At 40.3% G+C, this 25,811-nt stretch overlaps 1 protein-coding gene across 3 annotated transcripts in view; it reads right to left on the minus strand.

Moving 5' to 3' along the window:
- Positions 1–25,811, minus strand: part of LOC140911696 (histone-arginine methyltransferase CARM1) — a 144,966-nt gene that overhangs the window by 66,513 nt on the left and 52,642 nt on the right. For all 3 annotated transcript variants that reach the window (XM_073345237.2, XM_073345238.2, XM_073345236.2), the window contains 2 exons: positions 4,481–4,587; positions 4,171–4,275 (listed from right to left, as the gene is read on the minus strand). In XM_073345237.2, the coding sequence (XP_073201338.2) occupies positions 4,171–4,275; positions 4,481–4,587 (212 nt within the window). The remainder of the gene's footprint in view (positions 1–4,170; positions 4,276–4,480; positions 4,588–25,811) is intronic.

Below are 25,811 nucleotides of genomic sequence, written 5' to 3' on the forward strand. Positions count from 1 at the left end.
ACCTTTCCCCCCATCCCTTAATCAGCACTGCCACAGCTTCCTGCCCATGGGGTTGGCAGCGGCTGCATGACCCATTCCTGTCATCCATTGCCCTCTGCTGTGCTGTGAAATAAGAAGCGCTAAGACAGCCAGCAGGAACGGGGCTTGCAGCCATTGCCATTCCGGCCCCACCAGCAGCAGGGGGAGAGCACCGTGAGGGCATCCAGTTGTTATTCCACCTCACCTGAACCTGACACTGTAGTCTGGACCCATTGGGTTTGGGTCAGGTTGCAAGGCTCTAGAATAAGGGCCTTATTCCTGAAAGGGACACCATCAATTTAAAAAAATCAATCACAATATGGTCTAACTATTTCTACCATACTGTTGTTACTTGTAACATCTAATTATTATCTGACTGAAAGATTCGTTTTCTCTTTCTAATTTCTCTCTCTGTTTACTGAATGTCTTTGAGAGCACTTTTTATATAGTCTGCTCCCCTGTAGAATCACGTCAGTTCCCCCTTGTTTGTGTGAGTCTTTCATACAGCAAAGGAGGGTGTGGAGGGGACTTTTTAAAATACAAGAAAAATGTGACTTTAAAAGTCACAAAAATTGGCTGGGGAGACTTAGGGCAGGTGTAGTACATAAACTACTCAATTTTTTTTTTTAATTACACTTATGGGCAACATTTTCAAACGTGCCAAGTGACTTAGGAGCCTAAATCCCATTTTCAAAAGAGAATTAGGAAATTATTTCTAACTTTACACTTACCATTTATTTAAAAATATTGTATTTTTTTGTTTTAGGTCATTACTTCTAGTTAAACCACAAGAAGACATTTTGACTTGCAAGGCGCCATGTTAGTGGCATTTCAACATTTGAAGTCCAGGGTAAAATTTTCAAAAGCAACATTATTCAAAATCAAAATTATTTCCTAATGCCAAATAGTGAGGGAGACCAGACAAGAATAGAAAAAAATGTATGATTAAAAAGTTTGAGGCAACACTAGTGAAAGTACTCTAGAGACAACACTTAAAAGGTTGTTATGGAGAAGAGGACAATTTTAAGTAGAGTAGAGGACAATCCAAGCAATGTTTTCTAACTTTATTATCGAGGATTCATTACTTTTTAAAAATTGTCTCCATATTCTTTAGGCTTCCTTAAAAACACAAATGGTTGGTACAAGCACTAGCCACAGTTGGTTCTGAAGTAGCTCATCTATTACTCAAATTACAAACAGAATGTGTATTGAAAATACCGCCAAGAACGTTATCAAGGGGTCCAGAATCAGTTTTTACCACCACACCTCAGACCAACCGCTTCATTCCTTCACAAGATAAATTTTTCCAAAAAATAATTGAAATGTGAAGGTATTCATAGAATCTCAGGGTTGGAAGGGACCTCAGGAGGTCATCTAGTCCAACCCCCTGCTCAAAGCAGGACCAATCCCCAATTTCTGCCCCAGATCCCTAAATAGCCCCCTTAAGGATTGAACTCACAACCCTGGGATTAGCAGGCCAATGCTCAAACCACTGAGCTATCCCTCCCCCATGCTTCTCCATCATAAATGCCTTTCACTTCATGTAATTTGACTTCCTTACATCAAAGGAGGAAAGTGACAGCAATGTGAAAATCAACTGAATGGCCAAACTGGCTAGGAAACAAGTAACAACTGAATCAAACTCTTTTTGAAGATCTGAAAATTACTGTGCTCTTTTATCCTCATCTTACTCCCTCCCCCCATCACGCTTCTTATATATTTCAGTCTTTCAGATGCCTCTATGCTTTCTGGCTTTCACAGTAAACACTGGTGCAGTGTTTCTGCCCTGGCTAGCCCAAACCTAAGCAGCACTGAAATTCTCAGATTCTCGTGGGAAAGAGTTTTCTCACAAAATATCCTATCCAATTTTTCTACCACATTTGTTCTGAAACTTCTCATTTCACAGGACAGGGAATAGGGAGACCATTCTCTAGGTGGGTGGCCGGCAGCATCAAGTTTGTAACAGCTTTACTATTAGGTATGCTGAACAGAGGCCAAGGCAGTTCCAACAGTTGGAAAAATAAATACCCCAAGAGAGAACGACAGCAGCTGTACAACAGCAATAGCTGCTAAAGGGGCCAACAGGTACAAAATATACACAGCCTACACACTTCCTCCTCCTTAATTCAGCATGAAAGAAATGTGCACAACTGGGTTCTGCTGTCCATTTTCTACCTTCTCACTATAAAAAGCAAAAACTCTTATTGGGGTTCTCATCAGTAGGGAGCCAAAGGACAAGGAGTGTTCCCAATCCACTGCTGTTCTACTAGTTACAGACCCTGTAATACCAGATTTCTACCTGTTCTGGTAAGAAAATTAATCAGTTGATGATGTAACAAATCAACAATCCAATACCATTCACACTCTTATGGGCCAGGCACTGGTGTTCCAGGCAAACTGGGCAAGCCCTCCCATGCTCCTAGCTCGCTGGTATTGTTGAGGGAGGATTGTCTCAGGCATAAAAGGGGTTAAGGTTTCTTAAACCCCTTTGTTTTACTTTTACAAAATTAAACAGTTAAGTATGGTTTGAGGTTTGCATAAAGGTATGACTGACCTATTCCCATTGCAAACAGGCATCATAAAATGCATCTTAACCTTTTACTAAACACATACAAAGAAGAAAAACTCAGAACATCAGAAACTTTAAAAAGTGAAGAGAAACTTTATTTTAACTATTTTCTTTATTTTGACTTATGTTTTATGAAGGGGAAATTTCTTGCTTAATTTAGATTGTATTAAAAGTCTTGTTTTGGGGTGGTGTCAATTTTAGATGGCCCTGAGTTGACATCAGCCTTGTTTTTTGCTGTTGTCTTAAAAAGCAGATAAGTGCACACAGAAAGCAGGAGTTGGGGGAAGACATTACAGGTGCAGCGCACAGTCTTAGCCATTTACAGACCTGGAAAACTTTTAGCAGATTGGTAAACTGTTGCTTTCAGATTGCATTTTTGGTTATAGCAGTGTTCCATACTGGATCCTATGCTGCTTAACATATTGATTAATGATCTGGAAGAGGGATGAATAGTGAGACAGCAAATTCTGCAGATTACACAGTTATTTAGATTAGTCAAGGACAGAGAGGAACTGCAGATGGACCTAACCAAAGCCAGGTGTGACTGCGCAATGTGGCAAATTAAGTTCAACACTGAAACAGAGTAATGCGACTTTGGTGTGAAAACATTTTATCTATTCAGATACACCTTACAGGGTTCTAAATTAATGATATCAATTCAAGAAAGGGGACTGGGCATCCCCGCAGATTGCTCAGTGAAGACTTCTACCCAATTTGCAGCAGGGACATTCAATAAACTAAAAGATGGCAAATTCAAAACTGATCAAAGGAAACACTTTTTTCACACAATGTGTACGTAAACTGTGGAACTCATTGCCACAAGATGTTGTCTTTAGGGATAAAAATTTAGCAAGATTCAAAAAGGGATTGACCATGTATATGGATACGATGGTTAAACAGTGGAATAAATTGCCTACAGAGGTTGTGGAATCTCCATAATTGGGGATTTTTAAGAGCAGGTTAGACAAACACCTGTCAGGGATGGTCTAGATAATACTTAGTCCTGCCTGGAGTGCAGGGGACTGGACTAGATGACCACTCGAGGTTCGTTCCAATTCTATGAATATCCAGAGGTATGATAGGATATACATTTTTGGAAGGGATATTCAACCTCATACTTCACGATTTAAGCCAATCTCTTAACTATTAGCAAGTAGGAGGAGACCTAATCTTTTTTATTTGGGGTTTTTTTTTGGGGGGGGGTAGGGGGAGAAGGAGGGCAGATTGCCCCAAACCTGCCTAATGCAAACTTTTTTGCACCTTCCTGTGAAGCATCTGGGCACTGTTAGAGAAAGATTTTAGGAGTGTTCAGATTTGGGTTTCTGGTTAGTCTGCAGGGGCCAGCTGTGAAATTCTGATCTAATGTTTGGATCCAGGGTTTAGATTCAATCTATCCTAAGGTACCTTTAATGTGACCCATCACCATATTGCCTAGGCATCCATATACTTGACACCTATTTTTGTAAACATATGAGTTGCATATCAGTACACTCATGCACAAAGTTCTAGGAAAGATCAGACAGGAGAGTTCAATCAATGTTATTCTTCCGGACACAATTATGTTTGGATCCAACAGAGCTTACCTTGTCTTTAAAATCTATGTGGTTCTGTAGAATAGCTCTGTGATATGTGGCCGTCCTCACAAAATCCTGCATCATATTCTGTTGTTGAGATAGACAGCCATAGAACTAAAAGGAAAGGAGGAATGGAAAAATAGAAAAAGATAAAGCCCATCTTCTACCAAACTACCTGTATTCAACAGTAATAAGGGCCTGACCCTTTGCTGCAGAATCCTGAGCTAACTTTCTACCTGGTCCGGTGACTAAGGTCAGAAAAACGGGGAAACATCTATAACTTAGCTTCCACAAAACTGGCATTAGATGGCTTTGTTACCTGAAAATACTGAGCAGCAGATGCCTCTTCTGTTCGCTGATTGAAAACGGAGTGTTCCTTCTTCTGATTCCGGCACCTCTTCAGTGCATTGGAAAATGTGCTGTATTCTAGAAAAGAAAAAAAGAAAAATGGAGCAAAATATGAAAACTACTAATCCACAGAGAGCAAAATAGCATGTTCACAACAAGAACTCAGTGATAGATTTTGCTTGGAGTGGTGAAGGGGAATGGTGCCTCTTATAAAGTTAGCTATTTATTAGCTGACCCAACAGTCTCAGCTACAGTTGATTATTTACATTAAGAAAAATGTTATGTTAATGCAAAACAGCAGAATATGATGGCGGAGCTAGTAATGGAATGCATGTGTTAAATTATTAGGTTATATTACATGGTATGAAATTCTCCATCTTTGTTAAACTTTCGGGAGCCTTGAGAGATGAGTCTCAGTATCTGAACTGATTATTGAGGAGCACGTGGGTGGTCATAACACTGTTGCCCTGTGGCGAATCCCTGACAGGCCTGTTCAAGTGGCCATGAGTTATGGCTGAATCTGTTGGAGGAGTTTCTTTGTGTTGCAGAAAAGCTGGGCAAAGGGGAGTTAATCTTCAGAGTCCACCTAGAGTAGCCTCAGCCAATAATGAGAACAGTAGGGATAATTGGGGAAGGAATAACCTTGTGCTAGGAGGTATCCATCCCAGGATGAAGTCACAAAAATTTGCAGGGCAGAGGGATGGTCTAAGAAACCACTAGCTAGAGGCTGCTGAGGACTATGCATGTTACCAATATTCTAGCTAGTACCCCTGGAGCAGGACAGGGTGTGCGTCTGTGGATCTGAACATTTTTTATATTGGACATGTGGTAGGAAAACGCAAGCAGGCCTGAAAGCTCAGCAGCTTTTGGATCTGATCGAAAAAACTGAAGCAAAACTTTTCACACAGGGAACAAAAGACAACACATACCGGAAATTTAATTAAATATAGAATTTATTTAGAAAAGGAAAAGCTCTGAAAAGAGGTTTCTGCATAAAAGTAGCATAAATGGTAATAAAACCAAGCATGAAAGTCTTCCCTCCTCTGTTCATGGCTGGCTCCTGAAATAAAAGTTAAAACAAGAGCAGTCAGAACAGTTTTAAGTAAACCATGTTATATTAACAACTTACTGACCAAAAGAAAGAGAAAGAGGGGTGGGGGAGAGAACTCCAAAACCCACAGGTCTTCAAATAAAAATAATTAATTTCTGATTAATACAAAGTACATACACAAGGAAGTTGTCACTTAGTGCTCTAGTCAAGTAGGAGCTGTTTGAGTGGCAGCCCTTCAAACCCAGAGATCTGGAAAAGAAAAATATAACAGCAGTTAATTAGCCAACAACAATAAATCTCAGAATACAGTAACCAAGGAAAACAATCACCTCCTCCATCTTTTCTTCGACTTTTGACCTCCCCAAACCAGGACTTAAGTTGTACTGGTCCCTCTCTGCTGGGGACAGCTGCCACAAACAAGGCAAAGACAGCTAGGAGAGGCAGCAGCTGGCTTTCCTAACCCAGCCCATAAAAACTTCAACAAGTTGGATATGAGCTTTCCTAAGGAGAAACACACAAATACACAAAAAGAAAAAAAAGTAGAGCTGATGAATCAAATACAAATAAAGGGTTCTACCCTATTGTCCTTGCTCAGGCAAACCTTAGTCAATGGGAGTTCTGTTTGAGTAGGAACTTCAAAGACAGACTCAGAAAGTAAATGTTTTAAATGTCTGGTAAAAATGTATGGCAAACAGGATGCAGAACTCACGAGAAATTTAGCCAGCGATTTACTTTTCTGTTGCTGCTGCTCAGGTCTTTCAGCCCTTGTCCACGTAGGATCACTAAATCTGGAAAGGTGGAGTTGAATAGAGTCTCCATGCTCCTTACAGCCCTATATTCTGTTTCAGTGAGAGGGCTTAGCACTGATGAATAAGGCAAACACATGCATGGTCCCTCAAGCAAGTCTGAACCAAATCATGTAACAGCCCACTGAACTTGGGGGGCAACCCAGGGCCAACTAAAGCAGAGGCTTTATAGGTCTACACCTGAGGCTTAGATGACACACTAAGGGGTATTAAGTTCGAAACCCGCTGCTCTGGTGGACCCTGCCAACACCACCCCAACAGGGGACTGCATATAGCAGTGGGAGAGTGCAGCAGGCCTGGCTCATTCCCAACCCAACCAGGTACACTTTGGCTGCAGAGGTAAGTATTGGGTGGGGGGCGGTGGCACTTGCTCCTACCATTGTGGGGCGGTGGATCCCTGCTGCCACTCTTGTGAGGCAGGGGACAAGAAAGCCCATACTGCTCCCACTATCTATCTCTTTGGGAAGGGAGGACCCATCTGCCTGCCACTACAAGTGGGGCTCTTTGATGGGATCCCCGGGGTACAGCTTGGAACTGGGGTCTTAACTCTCCAGCCTGGGCTGTCTCTCACAATGCTTTGCTAATGACAAGCAGCAAACCCCTTAGGTGCTGTTATCACTTAGCCCAACCGCATGTGGAGCCCCACACCCAGCTAGATTGCGTGAATGTTCCCTAAACCACTCACAAATCACACAGAGAAAGGCACCAGCAAATCTCCCAAGCCCCCAGCCTTGCGCCCCCAGAACAGACTGTCTTGCCCTGGTCAGAAGTCTGACCAGTGTAAGTTCATTACCCAGTCTGCCCCTCCCTCAGCGTGGAGAGGACACACACCAGCCTTAGTAAACTGAGCTGAGATTTCCCAAGCACTTCAACTAAAACACACTGTTTTCGGTAAAATATAAAACAATGTATTAACTACAGAAAGAGAGATTTTAAGTGATTATAAGTGGAAAGCACAAAAGACCAGAGATAGTTACCAAAGAAAATAAAAAGTAAGCACACAGTTTAAATCTTAAACCTTATTAGACTAGGTAGTATTTGGATCAAGCAGTTTTCTCACCCCCCTGGATGTTGCAGGCAGGTTACAGTTCTTAATACACAGGCTTCCCCTTTAAGCCTGGGGCAGCGTTCTTGTTGCTTCCAACTTACATGGGAGAGGAGAAAGGTAAAAGCATGATGACACTGTTTCCTATTTTATATCATCAGTCCATGTGCCTGGAAAACACCAGCCCAGATGTGTCCTGGTGGACTTTGCTGAGTCACAGAGGTGAGCAATCCCCCACTCTGTGATGCACGCGCAGCCCTCTTACAGCTTTGTAAACCCCTCGATTACAACTCCCCTGCTGATTAAACAAACACTCTCCTGGGAGTGGGTTGTATGACATATATATTAATGATATGACATGGGTGAATATGGAGGCTCCAGGGCGCTGCCTTGAGGTAGAGTGCCACAGGCTCCTGTGTGAAGATGGGACCATGGTGAGCGAGCAGGACTGAAGGATTGGGGTGGGGAGAGAGCCTGCCTTGCCTTATGAGCCTGGGGTCCTGGACTGACTATATCCAGCCCTGGAGCAACCTATAAGCAATCTGGAATCAACACTGCCACTACATGATGCCTCGCTGACATGCCCCTTTCTATCCCTCACAGCACAGAGAAAAAGTAAATTTGAGAAAACTCATTAAAAAGATATACAGTTTCCATGGGATGAACAGAACCTTGTGAGGCCCAGCTGCTTGCCCTGCATCTAGAGGTGGGCCAGAAACTAACCCATTTCACTCTTCTGCTGTTATCTTCCCATGAAGTAAAGCAGTAAAGAGTCCCATGCTAGGGGAAAAATTCTTTTCCAAAAACAGCCAATATCTTATGCCTCTTCCATTCCTTCCTAATTATTTGAAAGGTCAGAGCTGGTGCAATACCTTTGCCTTCCTTTTCCCCCCAAGGACAATCTTTTTTCTCTCTCTCTCTCACACACACACAGTTTGCAAAAGTGTTAACACAGGATAGAGAACAGCAACCTTAATTATGACTCATCTTTGATCTCAGAGGATGTGCGTGATGGGAAGAAGAGAAAGAACTATGTTCATCTGCTTGTTGTACTTTCTCCTCTGGGTCGGGATAGATGATTGTAACAGTAATTGTCCACTTACGATCCCAGCAAATTATAAAACAAACAGACATTGGGTTAAAAGAAGAAAGAATAGTGGTCCTAAATGAAGTGTTTAGACAAAAGTCTGTTTTTTTTCAGTACTGGCCTCGGATGACCTTAGTCCATCAGTTTCCTTTACATAAGCCCTGGGTGGATGCTGGAAGACCATAAGAGCCTCCTGAAGACTGCAAAGGGGAGAAATGGGGAAAGAGACAAACGCTCCTTGTGTCCCTCCCCACTCTCCTCTACTAGAACTTGCCATAATAGTGGAACTGTACTGCCATCCTGTTATCCAAAACATCACACAAGGTACTCAAGATTCAGGAAGAAAAAATAGTGGCTGCATTACATCTTTTAACTCGCAGCAAGCTTAGAGTAAGCTTTTAATCCTGTCTCTATTTTCTGTGTGTACCTCAGTGGCTTACGCTAGAAACTATGAGAGCTACTTTTATATTAAAAAATAAATATGAATCTTGATAATCATTTTTGGGTAAGAAACAATTCATTCATTCCAGCAAAATGAAAAAATAAAAATCTTAGCTGAATAAATTAAATTAAAGCATCAGTTTACAACATTTCCATGAAAAACTAATTGCTTCACCTGTTTGAAATCCCCACAGCCTTCAATCCAGCTTCTAACTGAATCAACGTACCACACAAAGCTCTCTCCTCTTATTTTGTTTCCATCTACTGAAATTTAAATGTTAAGCCCCTTCAACCTTTACAAATTTTGCGTCTAAAGAGAGAGTCTTTTACTTATGCAGGAAATGATAGATAAATAACTTCAAATTCCAGATCAGCTCGCAGATAGAAATTATTACTGCAGCTTGGAGTTTTGATTTTTTTAAGTTTATGTTTATTCTCTTCCTCACACAGGACACTGCTCCTAAAGGAAATCATTTAGATCTCTTTAGGCAAAAAGTATTCATTACAAGGTTATCGTTTTCAGATATTGTCTGAAACCTCAGTTACTTGCGTTTGTCTACGTAAATCCCATGATAAACAGCCACAGTTCTACATGTTTACCATTGACTGTGTAAAAACTGAACGAATGATTGAAAAAACTGTAAATAAAATGGATATAGAAGATAAATCAGAAGTGACAATCTGTAATGGAAAAGCTGCATATTTTGGATTCTTTTTAGGATGAATGGGGTGGCTATTTCATTCATAGATTGTTCCTGCTGAAGGAGGCAGAACATTGCTAGCCACTCTGTCTTCAGTATTAAGCAGGTATTTCCAATAACTCTTTTGGTTCCATTTGCAGCCCACACACTGATGTAGTATTTTTCCCTTCTGGTTGATTACCCTACTTAACAGAAAAGATCTCTTCAAACGTCTTTTAACATTTACAACTCCTGGCTGCTGCTAACCATCACAGATCTTATGAATATGTTCACGTTCATATATTGACTAATGTTCTTTGATTGAAACCTAGTTTTCTGACTAGGAATTTAATCTGCTCCAACAGATCTGGAGACATGCCCAAAGCACTGCCCCAGCCACTATGAAAATGGACTAGGTATACTTCTGTATTTAACAAAGATGTTATCCCAAATTGTCTTATTTTAAATATCTATTCAACTTCAGTATGTAAAGCAGGCTTTCAAAACTGCAAGCCGGTAGGAACATTTATAATTTTACTTGGACAAATAAAAAGCAGTGTCTATTGTACAGCAAGAAAATAGGTTAGATAACTTAAGGCTGACTGTTCTCTGTAGTCTCTTTGCTGAATCAGAATTACTTGCAAGTCTTTATTTGAAAGTAAAGTTCAAAAATAATCCACCCCAAGAATGGTTAAACACATAACTTGCATATTTCTGGGTTGCCCTGATTAGAACTCTACATTTTCCAACCAAGTGCCAAACACTTGGAGCTAAAAATCTATTCAACATTCCTGCTTGATTTTCAAGGACCAACAGAATATTTACTGTTAATCCTAGGGCCCCATGTACTTTACCGAGGTTTTAGGACTCTGTACAACACGTGATCCTTCTAGGACAGTAGTGGAACCGATTCTCTTCTCAGAAGGCTGCTGGATTGCCAGAGATGGTACCATACTACTACCTGTAAGCTCGATTCTGCAGCCCTGTCTCCGTAAAGTACTTTTACTGTTTTGTGGGCTATAAATCCAAGTACAGCATTATTTAACCAAGCAGTGCATGGCCTAGTAATCTGAGTCTCAAAATCCAGACTCCTCTAACCCTGCTTTGACAGAGGCTCCTTCTATTGTCTTGGGCAAATTACTTAACCTAGCTGCTTGTTTCTTCATGGGTAAAACACAGTAATACTTACCTACCTACTTCACAAGGTTCTTGTGAGGATTAGATTTGCAAAAGCATTTAAAGGTCATCTGCAAAGGAAAAGATACTGGGTTTTGTGGCTCTTTTTGCTTCTTTATGTCATATAAGGATGGCCTGAAAATTTTTCGCCACCTGTGTCCCAAAAAGTTTTTTTTTTTTTTTAAATATTAGAAATTCAGGTCTTTTCTACTTTGGTCTTTCTTGAAGATACGATGGACAACTTGAGAACTGGAAGGATGATATCATAATATCAAGCACGTAAAATCAATTTGAGAGGGGGATTATAATTTTTTGCTAAATAAAACCAAAATCCCAACCACACTTATCTAACTCACAATGTTCTATAAACAGTTGAAAGGAAAAATCTGCCAAAGTTTCAACACTTCTCTCTCCACTAAGGGCTGATAAACTCACAATTCATATTATAAGACCTCTAATAAAATCCTTCAAAAAACTCCAAAACCAAAATTCTTGAAATTCTGAAAGACTTGAAAATCCCTCACCTCTGTTTGCCAGAAGCTGGGAATGGGCAACTGGAGGTGGATCACTTGATGATTACCTGTTCTGTTCATTGGCCTGGCATTGGCCACTGTCAGAAGACAGGATATTGGGCTAGATGGACCTTTGATCTGACCCAGTATGGCCGTTCTTACGTAATTCTTAATATTTTTAAGTAAAAAAAACAAGCAGTTTTATTTATTGCCTTTTTATACACATCAGAACAAAGCAACAAAAAAGGCACACCCATTTGGTTTCCTGACCAGGTCACTTTAGGTGGAAATTGCGATGTGCCGTAAATGACAAGTATTTTTAGGCACTGTGAAGCAGTCACCAATAGAGCCTTGTCTAACAAGCAAAGCTGTATCGGTTTAACTAAAATTGGTTTAAAAACCAATTAACCTAAACTGGTTCAAACCCCCTATTAGATATTTTTAAATCAATTTAAAACCTGTCTCATGTTGATTTATCTTAAGTCAATTCCTTCACAAATTAAGTTAAATCAGTTTAAATCAGGGTGCAAACAGGGGTTAGTGCCAGTTTAACTAAACCGATTTTAAAACAGACCTTTAGTTAAACTAGCACAACTCAGTGTGTAGACAAGGCCTTATTAGTGATACTGCAATGGATTATGTGCTTCTAAGTGATTTTATCAGCCAAGTGAAGGTGCTTAGGGTGGAACTTTATGGTGGCCTTAAACAGAGACACAACTACATGCTCTCCTTCCAAATGCAGTACCCAATTAGCTCCTTTTCAATGAGGCACAGAAGGTCCCTGTCATGGGGTGGTATAGACCCCCTGCTGGCTTAGTGACTAAAGGGTTAATGGGAAAAATTTCCTGCCTGCTCAGCTGGGGACTACTGGGGTATGTCTATATAACCTGTGGCAGTGAGCCTCCTCCCCAGGCTTCAGAGCCTGACCTGCACCTTCAAAGCACTGTCTATACAGCTATATATACAGCGTTAGCACAAGCCTCGCTAACCCATATCTATCAGCCTGCAAGCTCGCTGAGATGACTATGACCCCAGCAGTCTGGCCAGGTCCTTAATAAGAAATCAGTAGACACAGGACTAGGCGATTATCCAAGGGCAGAATCGGAGTCAGACTCGGTAACAGTCCCACACAGCTGTAAGAGGGTGCCAACTGGTGCCTCAGACATGCCCCTTCAACACAGCACTCCCGCACATGCTTAACTTTAAGCAAGTGCTTTAGTGGCTGGCTGAAATCAGACCTAAGACTTCTTCACATGGCTACCCGGATTTACTGGATTTCTTTTATTTGATGCACGTAAAATTTTGATTAGAATATTATCTGTAAAAGGCACCTGTCTAGTGACTGGAAGGGCAAGAGCACATTTGTTTCTTTTACAGAATTAAACATGCTGTTGGCACCTACCGTACTACTCCTGAGGTCTATGAACTTTAACACCCCATTATTTATATTCATCGAGCTCCTTTTATAAAAGCTAGTGGTAGCATTCATTGGCTGAAGAAGCAGTAGGTCTTCTTCAGCATAGCTGACAATTAATTAAAACTATTCCACATTCAAAAGCTTTCCAGGGTTGATAAAACAGACAGTATCAGATACTTTTGCTAATCAGTTATGAATGAGATCGTCCTGATGTATCTATGGGACAAAGTTTCCAACATGCTGCATTTGGCTAAAGAGTGTAATAAAAAAGAACTTAGGCCATGTATTTATTTCTAAAACACAGGGGGATTTATTTGTAAAGCTGGTCAACATTTTTCATGTGATATTTGTGTGATGAAAAATGGGTTTCAAAAACAAAACAAAAAACATTCATGCGTTCATGTTTTTTAATTTTATTTTGGTCACACTTCATTTTTGTCCCCACTGCAAAAAGCAGGGTGTGGGGTGGAGGACCAGGAAGGACAGTGTACTTCCACCCCTGTACTCCCACACCTACTTTTTCCAGGAGGAATAAGCAAAAACAATAAGAAAAAAGTGGCTTTCCCCCCCATCAAAACATTTTAAAAACATTTAAAAATTTCTAATAAAAAAAGATGAAAAAATTCACAAGCACATTAAATAAAAAACTTTTTCTTCATTTTAAAAACATTTTTCATCAAATACAGTTACCATTTTTGACCACTCTACTTGTATGAATGTAGAGAATAGGAAAAGGATGCCAACTGGGTATCATCTAAGATAGGATGCTTCAAGTCCAATTAGTAATCATAAATCTCTTATATAATGCTTTTCATCTACAGATCTCAAAGCTCTTTACAAGGAGGGCAAATATAATTTCCCCCATTTTACAGATACGGAAGCTGGGGCGCTCAGAGATGAATTCCAAAAGGTAGACAGTGTGCTGTTCTTATTAAGGCACAGAGAGTACGTATTTTACCACTTATTTAAGCTTTTAAACAATAATGCAGCAACAAGGGTCTGCTGTAAGCTTCACAGCCATCGTCTGTTCTGCAGTACAGAACCCTGCCTTCCAAAATGGAGAACAACCTTTGGTGACTACAGCCACATCTCACATCTGCGGAGCAATAGCAGCAGCTCCACACACACACAGAGCAGGTTGAGCAGGGAACAGAGCTCTAGGCTCCTGACTCCCAGTCCAATTAGGGTATCTGCTGATGAGTTACTTGTGAAAATCCCGAATCAATTACACTGATAAAGAAAATCCTGAATCAATTACATTGATAAACGGGTACAGACTGGGGTTGATGACTTGCTTGCAGGACCTTTTGAAGGTTGATGCTCTGCCCCTTTTAAGACCTTTGTATGGTCTCTTCCGGGAGGACCAAGAGGGGAAATTAGGGTTGCAGGGTGTCCGGTTTTTGATCAGAATGCCCGGTCGAAAAGGGACCCTGGCGGCTCTGGCCAGCACCACTAACCGGGCCGTTAAAAGGCCAGTCAGTGACACAGTGGGGCTAAGGCAGGCTCCCTGCCTGTCCCCATTCCAACTTCCACGTGTAGGGGTAGCCAGGGTGCTCCATATGCTGCCCACGCCCCAAGCCCTGGCTCTGCAGCTCCCATCGGCTGGGAACTGTGGCCTATGGGAGTTGCCTGGCCACGCCTCCATGTAGGAACCTGAGGGGAGACATACTGCTGTTTCCAGGAGCTGCTTGAGGTAAACGCCGCCCGGAACCTGCACCCCCCTCCCGCGCCCCAACCCCCTGCCTCAGCCCTGATCCCCCTCCTGCCCTCCGAACCCTTTGATCCCAGCCCTGAGCACCTCCTGCACCTTAAACCCCCTAATCTCCACCCCAGAGCCTGCACCGCCAGCCGGAGCCCTGCCCCCCATCCCTGCACACCATGAGCCCTAATCACACCACGTGACTGCAGTGCAGACACACTTAGATTCCATTACCCAGCACTAGAGCAGATGCAAGTAGCTCTAAGGGATTCTACAGTCTGAAAGTCACTGTAAGGGGAACTAACTTGCTCCTCACCTGTGAAATTGGCCCTCAGGCTCTGAATAAGATTCTAAATAACTTTAAGGGGAAGATTTTCCTCATATTGTGTACATTTTAAGATAGGGATCTTCATTTCTGAATTTAGACCTTCCAGTACATTACACACTATACTGCACGTACATTCAATTCAGCAGATCTTCCCCTCTCCCAGCTGTTCTTTGCTCTGTGGCTTTTCTCTAATACCCCACACTTCTTTGTCAAATTGCCTTTGCAATACATCAGGTTGGGAAATGATTTTTTTCCTGCAAAAAATTTCAAACCAAATGAACAATTTTTCATTTTCAAAGTTTTCTCTAAAATGTTCTGGGGTTTTTTTTGGAGAAAAACCTGATATTTTTAAATTTTCAGATTTTTTTCCAATTAAAACCTGGACTATTTAGACAAAAGGGATTTTTTTTCAAAAACCTCTTTTTTTTTAAAATGAGAAAAGCCATTTTTTGTAGAAAAATGTTTTGATGGAATTTTTTTTCTTTTACCAGCTGTACCTCTCAGCCATCTGATATAGTTATTAACATTACCAAAAAATCCCCACTAATCCAAGAAAATCTATACAACCAGTTTGGTAACCTTTCAGAGACATGCTATATCTAGACTGTGTTTATACACTACTTTAGTGCTCGCAATGAAGCAATGCAGAGATCCTTTGTGGGCATGAAAACTGAACTGTGCAGTCACTGAGTAAAGGCAAGTTTGAGTCAGGACTTAAATTCCCAGGATCCAAACCAATAATTTTTTTTGTGAGGGGGCCAGCCTATGATATGAGTGGCTCAGACTTCTTTCAAGAGGGGAGAAGACACCCCGATACTCTGTCACAACTCATTCTGACCACCCTGTACCATACCACTGTAAAATGCCAACCAAATGCTACATGACAATGTATTAGCAAGACAGCTATACTGATTTCTGAGAGATGCCTAACCTCACTGTAGATGAAACATACTCAAATATGAAACATAATATTAGTGCACCTCTCCCATCTGCTCAGAGCAGATGGAGTCTCTCAGCATTATCACAGTGGAGGCCTCCAATAATAAAACTGGAAGGGCGTGGGAGAGAAAAACAAAACAGAATATGGCAAAAAGAGACTCATGATTGAAAAAAAAAAACAGAGTACAAAAATAAAACCACAAGTGATAAGTCATTAAATAAATGCATACTACAATTAGCCTCTAGCCCTTTTGGTTTCAGGCGATGGGGCTTAGCAGCAGTGGAGAATAATTCAGACACATTTAAATGGAACATCGGCTGGAGTCTGCAATTAGAGCGTTGTGGTTATACTAACAGCAAATTTGGGCCGTGATTTGTAAGTTTACAGAGCAGTGAATTTGGTCCCATGTTTGAAATAGAGGAACACAAGACTCTCTAGATCAGTAGTTCTCAAACTTTTGTACTGGTGACCCCTTTCACATAGGAAGCCTCTGAGCATGACCCCCCTTATAAATTAAAAACACTTTTTATATATATTTAACACCATTATAAATGCTGGAGGCAAAGCAGGGCTTGGGGTGGAGACTGACAGCTCGTGACCCCCCATGTAATAACCTTGTGACCCCCTAAGGGGTCCTGGCCCCCAGTTTGAGAACCCCTGCTCTAGGTGATGATTGGATTACACAGAATATATGAAACCCTGCTCGGTTCATCAGCTCTTCTACTGTTAATCAGTGAAACACGCTCTTACATGCACAACACCGGGATCTCACAACTCCAACCAAGGAAATGGAGGTTTAATTCTCCATTTGATAAGGACAGTACCATTAATGATGGCATTAGCACTGAAATCAACTGTATATGCTCATCAAGGATACACAATCTTCCAAGTATCTGATGCAGAAGCAAAATAAACAAACCAACCTTCCCTTTTACATACTCAAGATGATATATTGGGATTTGAAGTTAGCAGTGACCTAGCAGACACAGAAACAGCAGTAGTAACAACTGCAACAGGGGCAGCACACACCTGAAGGAAAAGGCTCTCAGGAGTCCTTGTGGATTGCCACAAGTTTGATAGCAAAGAAATTTTTCTCTTAAAATAAAACAAAATTCTGCAGAATGTGAGCCTTTACATAGCCATAAACATGGCAGACGAGACAAATGGAATTCAGATGTTCATTTTAACACTTCATTTATTAACAATTCAACTAACATTAAATAATTTGTGAATATGATGACTGAACATTACATAATAATTTGCAAACTAATTCAGTTATTTGTAGTGTTTGTTTCCCTTCCCTTGTAGCGTGTGATTTCTCTTCTGTCCTTTTATGCTCTTCTACTGAATCCAAACTTACTGCAAGAATGTTGGGAATGGTTTTGTTCCGTGCACACTAGTGAGTGAATCACTTCCCACATCAATACAGGGGAACTTGATGCTCACAGACTGTGTCCTCAATGGGCCAATTTGCATACACAGAGGGGCCTTTACATCAACTGTGGTTTTTTTGATTTGCAACAGGACTGATGGCCCCAAAGTGGTTCATATCCAAAGTAAACCAATAACGATAAAAGGAGCCAATTGTCATCAAACGGTCTTCTCAGCAGGGTATTAGAATAGCACCTTCAGTTTCAAGCTACTACAATACTATAAAAACAACTTGAGCTACAGGAAGTTATCACCCATTTTATCAACCTCATTATAACGGATTATACATAAACTTAAATCAGGACTGTTTTAATTATTATTTGCATTGTAAAGTATGAGATATAGTGGAGCATTTAGAAATAATCCTGGAAGTTGGAAAGAGCAGTGCCATGAGATGTGGCTATTAAAGTTCCACACCGACTTTGCACAAAGATTATTTAAATTACTGTAACCGTCCAGAACCTCTGATTTAAACTACAATCTCAGAACTAAAAGGAAGTGGTGGATTCTCCACCTTTTCAGATCTGCACATCAAGACTAGATACCTTTCTGGAAGATATGCTTTAGCCAAAATACAAGTTAGTGGGGTCAATACAATGGTAACTGGGTGAAATTTAATGGCCTGTGATATACAGGTGGTCAGACCAAATGATCTAATAGTCCCTTCTAGCTTTAAGCTCTATGAATCGATGTTCATTACAGAGAACAAACATGTTTGGTAACAGTTAATTGTCATAACTGAAGCAGGGTTGTAGACCACATGCACCACAGTAAACAATTATTAGTTCAACATGGAAAATGTGTTATGGGCTAATTATTCAGCTCTGTGTCATATTTAGAGAAAATGTACACAATGCTATATGTCTACATCTAGGTGCATCCTCTAACAAGGTTGATGAATATTTGGGGGTGAGACACTAGGTCCATCATGAGAGATCAGGGACATGTTTCTCTTCACTTAATCTAGAGTGAGTGAAGACTCACAGTCCCAGAATGCATAGCACAGGCAGAAATCAACAGACACATTAATCAGTGTGCAGATTTTAGTTTGCTGGAGTGCACTCCAGATTTGCAGAGATTATGGTTTTACTAATTTTCAAAAGGTAATGGGTTATTGGCATGGTATTTTACCAAACTTATTCCACAGCTTCAACATACAAACCATGGTGTGTTGACAATCATCCACGGAGTGTTTCCCCCAACCTGATTTTTAATCATTTCAAAAAGAATATGTTTCGCCATGTCTTAAGTTACTGATAAATTACATAAACAAATACATACTGTCACCCTCACCTTTTAAAAGCAACATGAACCCTGAAACTATCCTCTGTTCACCTGGAGGGAATAAAGCTCTGTACCTTAAACAGCTCTGATCAAATTCCAGCCAAAAATTTAAACAAAACAAAGTTTAAGCCTATTGTGTTTTCTATGCTAAGTACTATAGATTAACCACAGAAAACAATACAGGGCCAGCACACGGCACCACCAGACCATGTACTTTGTAAAACATACAAACTATGGTAAGTAATGACATTAGATTGGAACTGAGCAAAAAATTGGAATTTCTGTCCCATGGGAAATTAGGATACTTAAATATTTGTTTTCATCCCAAATGAGGATGAAAAGTTGACATATCAGAATTTTCCCAGAATGAAGAGTTCTGAAAATTTTTCATTTAGAAATGGTGAAAGGTTTTGTTTCAGCATTTTCAATTGAAACTGACCATTTGGATATTTCCAAATCAAAGTGTTTTATTTCAGTTTGCTGAACTGACACTAAATGTTTTGTTTCAAGTCAGTTCAAATTGAACTGCATCTACCTGTGGTGAAACTTTGCATCATGGGAGTTGTAGCTCAGGTGTCTGGGGCCCACATTCTCTCCTATGGACTAGACTGCCTAGCCAGACGATATCTCCCATGATACAATGTGATATTGCCTCTGTCATAAATATAAAGGGAAGGGTAAACCCCTTTGAAATCCCTCCTGGCCAGGGGAAAGCTCCTCTCACCTGTAAAGGGTTAAGAAGCTAAAGGTAACCTCGCTGGCACCTGATCAAAATGACCAATGAGGAGACAAGATACTTTCAAAAGCTGGGAGGAGGGAGAGAAACAAAGGGTCTGTGTGTCTGTCTATAGTCTGTCTATATGCTGGTCTTTACCGGGGATAGACCAGGAATGAAGTCTTAGAACTTTTAGTAAGTAATCTAGCTAGGTATGTGTTAGATTATGATTTCTTTAAATGGCTGAGAAAAGAATTCTGCTGAATAGAATAACTATTTCTGTCTGTGTATCTTTTTTGTAACTTAAGGTTTTGCCTAGAGGGGTTCTCTATGTTTTTGAATCTAATTACCCTGTAAGATATCTACCATCCTGATTTTACAGGGGGGATTTCTTTATTTCTATTTACTTCTATTTTTATTAAAAGTCTTCTTGTAAGAAAACTGAATGCTTTTTCATTGTTCTCAGATCCAAGGGTTTGGGTCGGTGGTCACCTATGCAAATTGGTGAGGCTTTTTATCCAACATTTCCCAGGAAAGGGGGAGTGCAAGTGTTGGGAGGATTGTTCATTGTTCTTAAGATCCAAGGGTCTGGGTCTGTAGTCACCTAGGCAAATTGGTGAGGCTTTTTACCAAACCTTGTCCAGGAAGTGGGGTGCAAGGTTTTGGGAAGTATTTTGGGGGGAAGGACGCGTCCAAACAGCTCTTTCCCAGTAACCAGTATTAGTTTGGTGGTGGTAGCGGCCAGTCCAAGGACAACGGGTGGAATATTTTGTACCTTGGGGAAGTTTTGACCTAAGCTGGTAAAGATAAGCTTAGGAGGTTTTTCATGCAGGTCCCCACATCTGTACCCTAGAGTTCAGAGTCGGGGAGGAACCTTGACAGCCTCTGATCACGCCTCATGGGACATCATACAAGATATAGTCCAGCCAGGGAGCCTGGCCCATAGGAGAGAATAGGGACATCAGGCAACTGTCCTATCACTGCCACAAGGCAATCTGGCACCATCAGGAGATGCAGTTTAATGCTGAACTCAAAATGAAACTGTTTGTTTCAGGCCATCAAAGTGAAATATTACAGTTTGGGTAAAATCAACTCAAACCAAAATATTTTCAGGGGGAGGAGCAGGTTATGAGAACACAAACCAAAACCACATTTTCCCATGAAAAGTTTTAATTATGTAGGAACTGCATTTTCCATCAAAAAATCATTTTGATGGAAAATTCCCAACCAGCTCTACCTTAGAGTTACTGTGGACCAGAGGGCTACATTATTTCATTCATCCAGCAATTCTACATACACAGCCCCAATTAACCAAGCATAATATTACATGCCCAACTACATACAGATGGAGATGGGTCCCTGCACACCTTACTGCACATAGAGTCCAACAAAACCGAGGCCCACTCTTGTTCAGGACACACTGGCACTTGAATGACTTGGTGGATACAGCAGTTTGTAGAATAGTTAACCAACATCAATTTCAAAATAATGCCAACATTGTCTAATATCTGTCCTGCTTAACTGATTGAACTAGAATATATTTTTAAACAAGAAATTAACCCAACAAACCCTGTACTCTCACTGGAACACGACAATTGAAAATTAAGTGGGAGTGAAACACTCCAGGTGCTTAGACATTTCCCTAAGGCACGAATTTTAAAATTTCAATGAAAAATTGAGAAAAAATTTTTATTGAAACACTCTTTGGAAATTCCAAGGGATGTCATTGCTGAGACTGAGAACAGAGCTACCAGACAACATTAAAGAAGAAGACAAACAAACCATAACATGACTTTTTCAGTCAGATAATCCCCTCTTCTGAGACAAAAACAGCGCCATTATGCAGAGGTTTACATGCAGGTGGATCAAAGAGTGGTGAAGAGAGCTATGGCTGAGCTGAAAAAAAAAAATCAGTTTCCAAGTAACTGTCTTCATGTCATTTACTCAGACAGTTTGGCGGAATATTAATAACCTTGAATGTAAAACAGAAAATCTGGAAATTTAAAATTATCCAGATCAGAACTAAAAAAAGACATGAAGGAAACAAAAAGCAAAAAAAAATGTTCTAACTCACTCGGCTACATCATCAACGAAAAAAGCACTGGATTACACAGTTGTCACATTTGATAAACCACATTAAACTTCAAAAAATAAATATGACCATGCAGGGAGAAAGGAAACAACATGGATTAACTCCTAGAGCAGAGGTTCTCAAACTTCATTGCACCATGACCCCCTTTTGACAACAAAAATTACTACACGACCCCAGGAGGGGGGACAAAAGTCTCAGCCCACCTGACTCCCACTGCCCCAGGTTGGGGAGCCAAAGCCCGAGCCCCACTCCCCTGGGCGGGGAAGGGGTCAAAGCTGAAGTCCAAGGGCTTCAGTCTCAGCCAGTGGGCCTATAACCTGAGCCCTGCTGCCTGGCAAGTCTAAGCCAGCCCTGGGGACCCCATTAAAATGGGGTCCCGACCCACAGTTTGAAGAACCGCTGTCCTAGAGCAATGGTGGGATGTCACATGATACACAAAAGCTGGGAAGATGTGACTGATCTTCTTTCTGCTCCCTTAATTCCCCTCTTTATAATCATTTTGCGAATTGCTGACCTTAAACACCAACAATGGATACATTTGCTTAGTTTATCTGTGCAAGAGGTTAGAGGAATGAGAGGTTCTGAAAAACAAGCAGCATGATATCATATTGAGATAACATGGCAGCAGCAGAATCAGATTAGCCCTTGGGATACCCTTTAGATATTATTGCCTTGCAAAGAGTCAGTGAGATATTCAAAATAGCATGTAAGTTTTTGGTTGGCAGGCTCCCCCATTGGATCAAAGAGTAGAGATTCCATGAAGGTCATGACAATGGAAGCTATCACTCAAGGGGGATGGCAGACTCAAAATGCCAACAGCAAGAACAACAGACATGAAAAATAACAGAAGGCATAAAAATCATTTATTGAGCCATCCAGAGAGAGAACAGAACAGCAGGCCTCAATATCACTTTTCTTGGATATCTTGGATCCTGCGCTCTAAACACAGCCTGGAAAACAATGAGAAAGCATGCACCTCCCTGGAAGCAAGACAGGTCATAGTAGTAACTATTTTAATGAACAACTATATTTTGATGTCTAACAAATACTTGTTCCACGCACACAGGAGAGATCCTCCACTGGGTTAAAACTTTAGGGCACTGTGAACACGCAGAGAGGTGCAAAGCAGCCAGAGCACTCCGGCACCGGGACCTCTATTTATATCTGCAAAACTAGGGGTGCAGTTGTGCATAAATATATTTCTGATACATTCACACTTTATTCTTATGCATTAGTAACGTTTAAGATTTTTTCAGTAAATTCTGTGAATTTAACCATGTTCTAAACTGACTGTAATAAAGCAGGTCTAGATGAAGCAAACCATCTCCTCTTTTTAGAGTCCCATGGAAAAAAGTCAGAACTTTAAAAAAACAAACAAAAAAAAACAAACTAGCAAGTGATTACATAGTTATATTGGAGTAGAACTTCACATGATGCATATTAAGATTCTGAATCAGCAAAACAAAATTAAGTACTTGCTTATGTATTTTGTTGAAACAGAGTCTAAGAGTGCAGCTGAAGTTGAAAAAGCAAAAAGGGTGTGAACAAAAATCAGATTATTTTCAGAATCACAGCGAAAAGACCTAGTACAACCAAAAATTACTCAATATAGAGGTGTGCAAAAATACGTGAACAAATTAATCACTGGACAATCTAGCCATAGGAGAGCCTTTCCAGTGAGCAAATGGTCTCTATATGCAAATTTCACAACCAGGTCTAGGCACCACAATGGAACACATATGCACAGATGTTCCGCATGGAACGTAATATGAGTATTTGCATTTCTGACATGCCTATGTGCTGTTATATTCAAGTACAGGCATAATTTTAAAATGTCACTATCAAATATGTTATATCTGCTTAGGTCCATATCGCATCAACGGACACAATTTATTCATATAGCAAATACAGTAAATATTAGATTTCCAAAAGAATGTATATATAAAAATTCTGTGCCTGGAGATCAACGACATCAACCTATTTCCTTTTCCCCCTTTTACTGTACTCACTTGCATGTAGCATAGAGTATTGTTGCTGTGTGATGTTTGTGTGCGTGTTGTTTTGTTAAGGATTTGAGAACTGAGTTGATTAGGCTATGTAAACACAACTACTGTTTGCATGTCTGTTTGATTTCTGGAGTCACTCCTCAAATAGCAATATGCCAGGACTAGGAGGATTGTAAAGGAGAAATCTGCATTCCTACGGCCACCCTGAAAGAGCAATTTATCCTATCATCATCATGCAATTCTGTGCTAAATTAAGACATCTGTACTATGGAGCAGACCTACACACCAAACCTACTACAGATGGGCTACAGACTGGTTGGATAATCTGTTCCAAATAAATGATCTTTGTTTTTGAAAGAAAAGCCTGTAGGTACTAGATACATTAACTTTCATTTTTATGGCCTGCTTGAGCCTATTCAGATGTTGCACATATGTTCAGCAGGAAATGGAGGATACAATCTGTGATTTACTGCTGTCTAAATGCTGGAAGCAGGAAGGCACAGAACAACAGTTCTCTGCATGGGCACAAGTGGCGCATGAATTTTTCCTCATCTAGAAAAGAAATAGGACTTTGAGAACTCTCAGCTAATAAAACATTTCCATAACTATAAAATCTCTTGAAATTTAAAAGGACGAAGTCTTCACTTCAAGTTTGCAGATGGTAGCATTATTTTCTCTCATTTAAAAAAAAATATTTATATGCACCAATAAGGCCTATGCCTAGGACATCAGACAAAAAATGGCTGCTGCCCTATAATCTTTCATTCTCAAAATGTTGTTAGCTTTCTCACAATTGGGGCACTGTTCAGTATTATGCCCTATGCTATCTTTATACATTTAAAATATTATTTAACTTCTCAGGAATCATGCAAAAATAAATGCCATTTTTATTGGCAACTTCAAGTTTATGTAGCAGCTGGTACATTATATTTGATATCAACAGGGTGTTTGTTTAAACTCAGACTTTTTTTTTTTTAATGTCTCTGGGTAAAAGTAACTTGCATAGATTTACATGGACATTTCAATTTATTTTTTCCCCATTTTCAAATATAATAAAGAGAAGACTGGAAAATGGCTTGTTTCCAATTAGCTACACGTAATACTGTATTCTCAATTTCTTATAAAAGTTTTAGCTAACAGTTCCATAATATGGAGCTGATCAGATCTTTAAACTATATCAGATCTCTCTAAGGAGTAGGACCAAGCCTCATGAAATCTCTCTTTCCTGGTAAAACTGCACTTGCCTCCTAACGTCCAGGCCATTCCCCTTTGGAACACCGTGAGCTGGGCAGAAGACATTCTTGACATTTCTGAGTGCTTGTTTGGAGAAGTCTTTTCCTGTTGTCTGCAGCAGAGGGAAGTAGAAGAAAAAACAGACTCCTTGTGCCCTGATCTCCTAAACCTAAAATGCCCACCAGAATTGGAACCATAATGACTAAATGAGACACTTCAGGGAATACAGAAAACATTAAAAAAAGAAAAAAACTAGTCAGGCTAAATCCTCAAGATGTACATCACAGATTATTTATGGAAAGATCTGTTAAACAGCTAGGAACTTTAGCAAACCGATAACTATGAAAGGTCAAAGTGTGGTTTTACATTGGTGTACTGTATAATGTCAAACACTGGGAAAGGTCAAGAACAGTCAGGATTTTTAAATAAATTATTCAAATCCTGACACGGAAGATTTATCTAATAATTTATCCATACAGTGGTTCTGATTATTTGTCAAGTCCCCATTTATTACTGAATTGTTCTATAAACACTGTTCTGGCATTTTCATTTTTTAAAAAGTATTATTTCTTCTCAATTGTGACACCATTTTGTGGGAAACAATACCGAGCTATAATTTTACATTGTAACTGTGTTGCTTTAGCAATGTAGGAGGATGTAAGAATGATTTCCCCTTTATAGATGCAAGTGAGATGATCTAATAATACACCACTTTTAAAACCTGCCAGGAGGTGGTGGTGGTGACAATGGTTGTGGTACCTGACAAAAGACCAGGTGATCTAGAAAAAGGAGACTTCTATTCATCATCATCATCTTCCCACTACGCCTCTGGCGTTTAGGGCAGCTATGACGCTCCTCCACTCCTGTCTGTTTCTGGCAACTATTTCAGTGAGTCCCCAGCTGTGCCCCAGGTTTTTCAGCTCGGCTTCCACAGCTCTTTGCCATGTTATTTTCGGGCAGCCTCATTTTCGCTTGCCTTCAGGTGTCCACCTTTTTGCTACTCTGGTGATGGAATCAGTTTCCATCCAAAGCACATGGCCAATCCAACTCCAACACTTCCTGGTAATGATGGTGCTCAGATCCTCTTGGCTGCACAGTGTCAAAAGATCTTGGTTTGAGATTGTTCTGGGCCAAAAGATACAGAAGATTTTTCTGAGGCAGGTTGTATGGAATGATGACAGTTTGGACATGTCATACTTTCTCATTCCCCAGCATTTTGCACTATAAAGTAGTGTTGAAAGTACGCAGCTCTGATAAATCTTGAGTTTGGTTTGGTGTTGTATTTTGAGGATTTCCAGACTGTATTTAAGCTCCTGAAAGTGTTCCTGGCTTTACTGATTTTGTTCCGGATGTCTTGGT

Source organism: Lepidochelys kempii, chromosome 5, assembly GCF_965140285.1.
Source record: "Lepidochelys kempii isolate rLepKem1 chromosome 5, rLepKem1.hap1, whole genome shotgun sequence".
Lineage (NCBI taxonomy): Eukaryota > Metazoa > Chordata > Testudines > Cheloniidae > Lepidochelys > Lepidochelys kempii.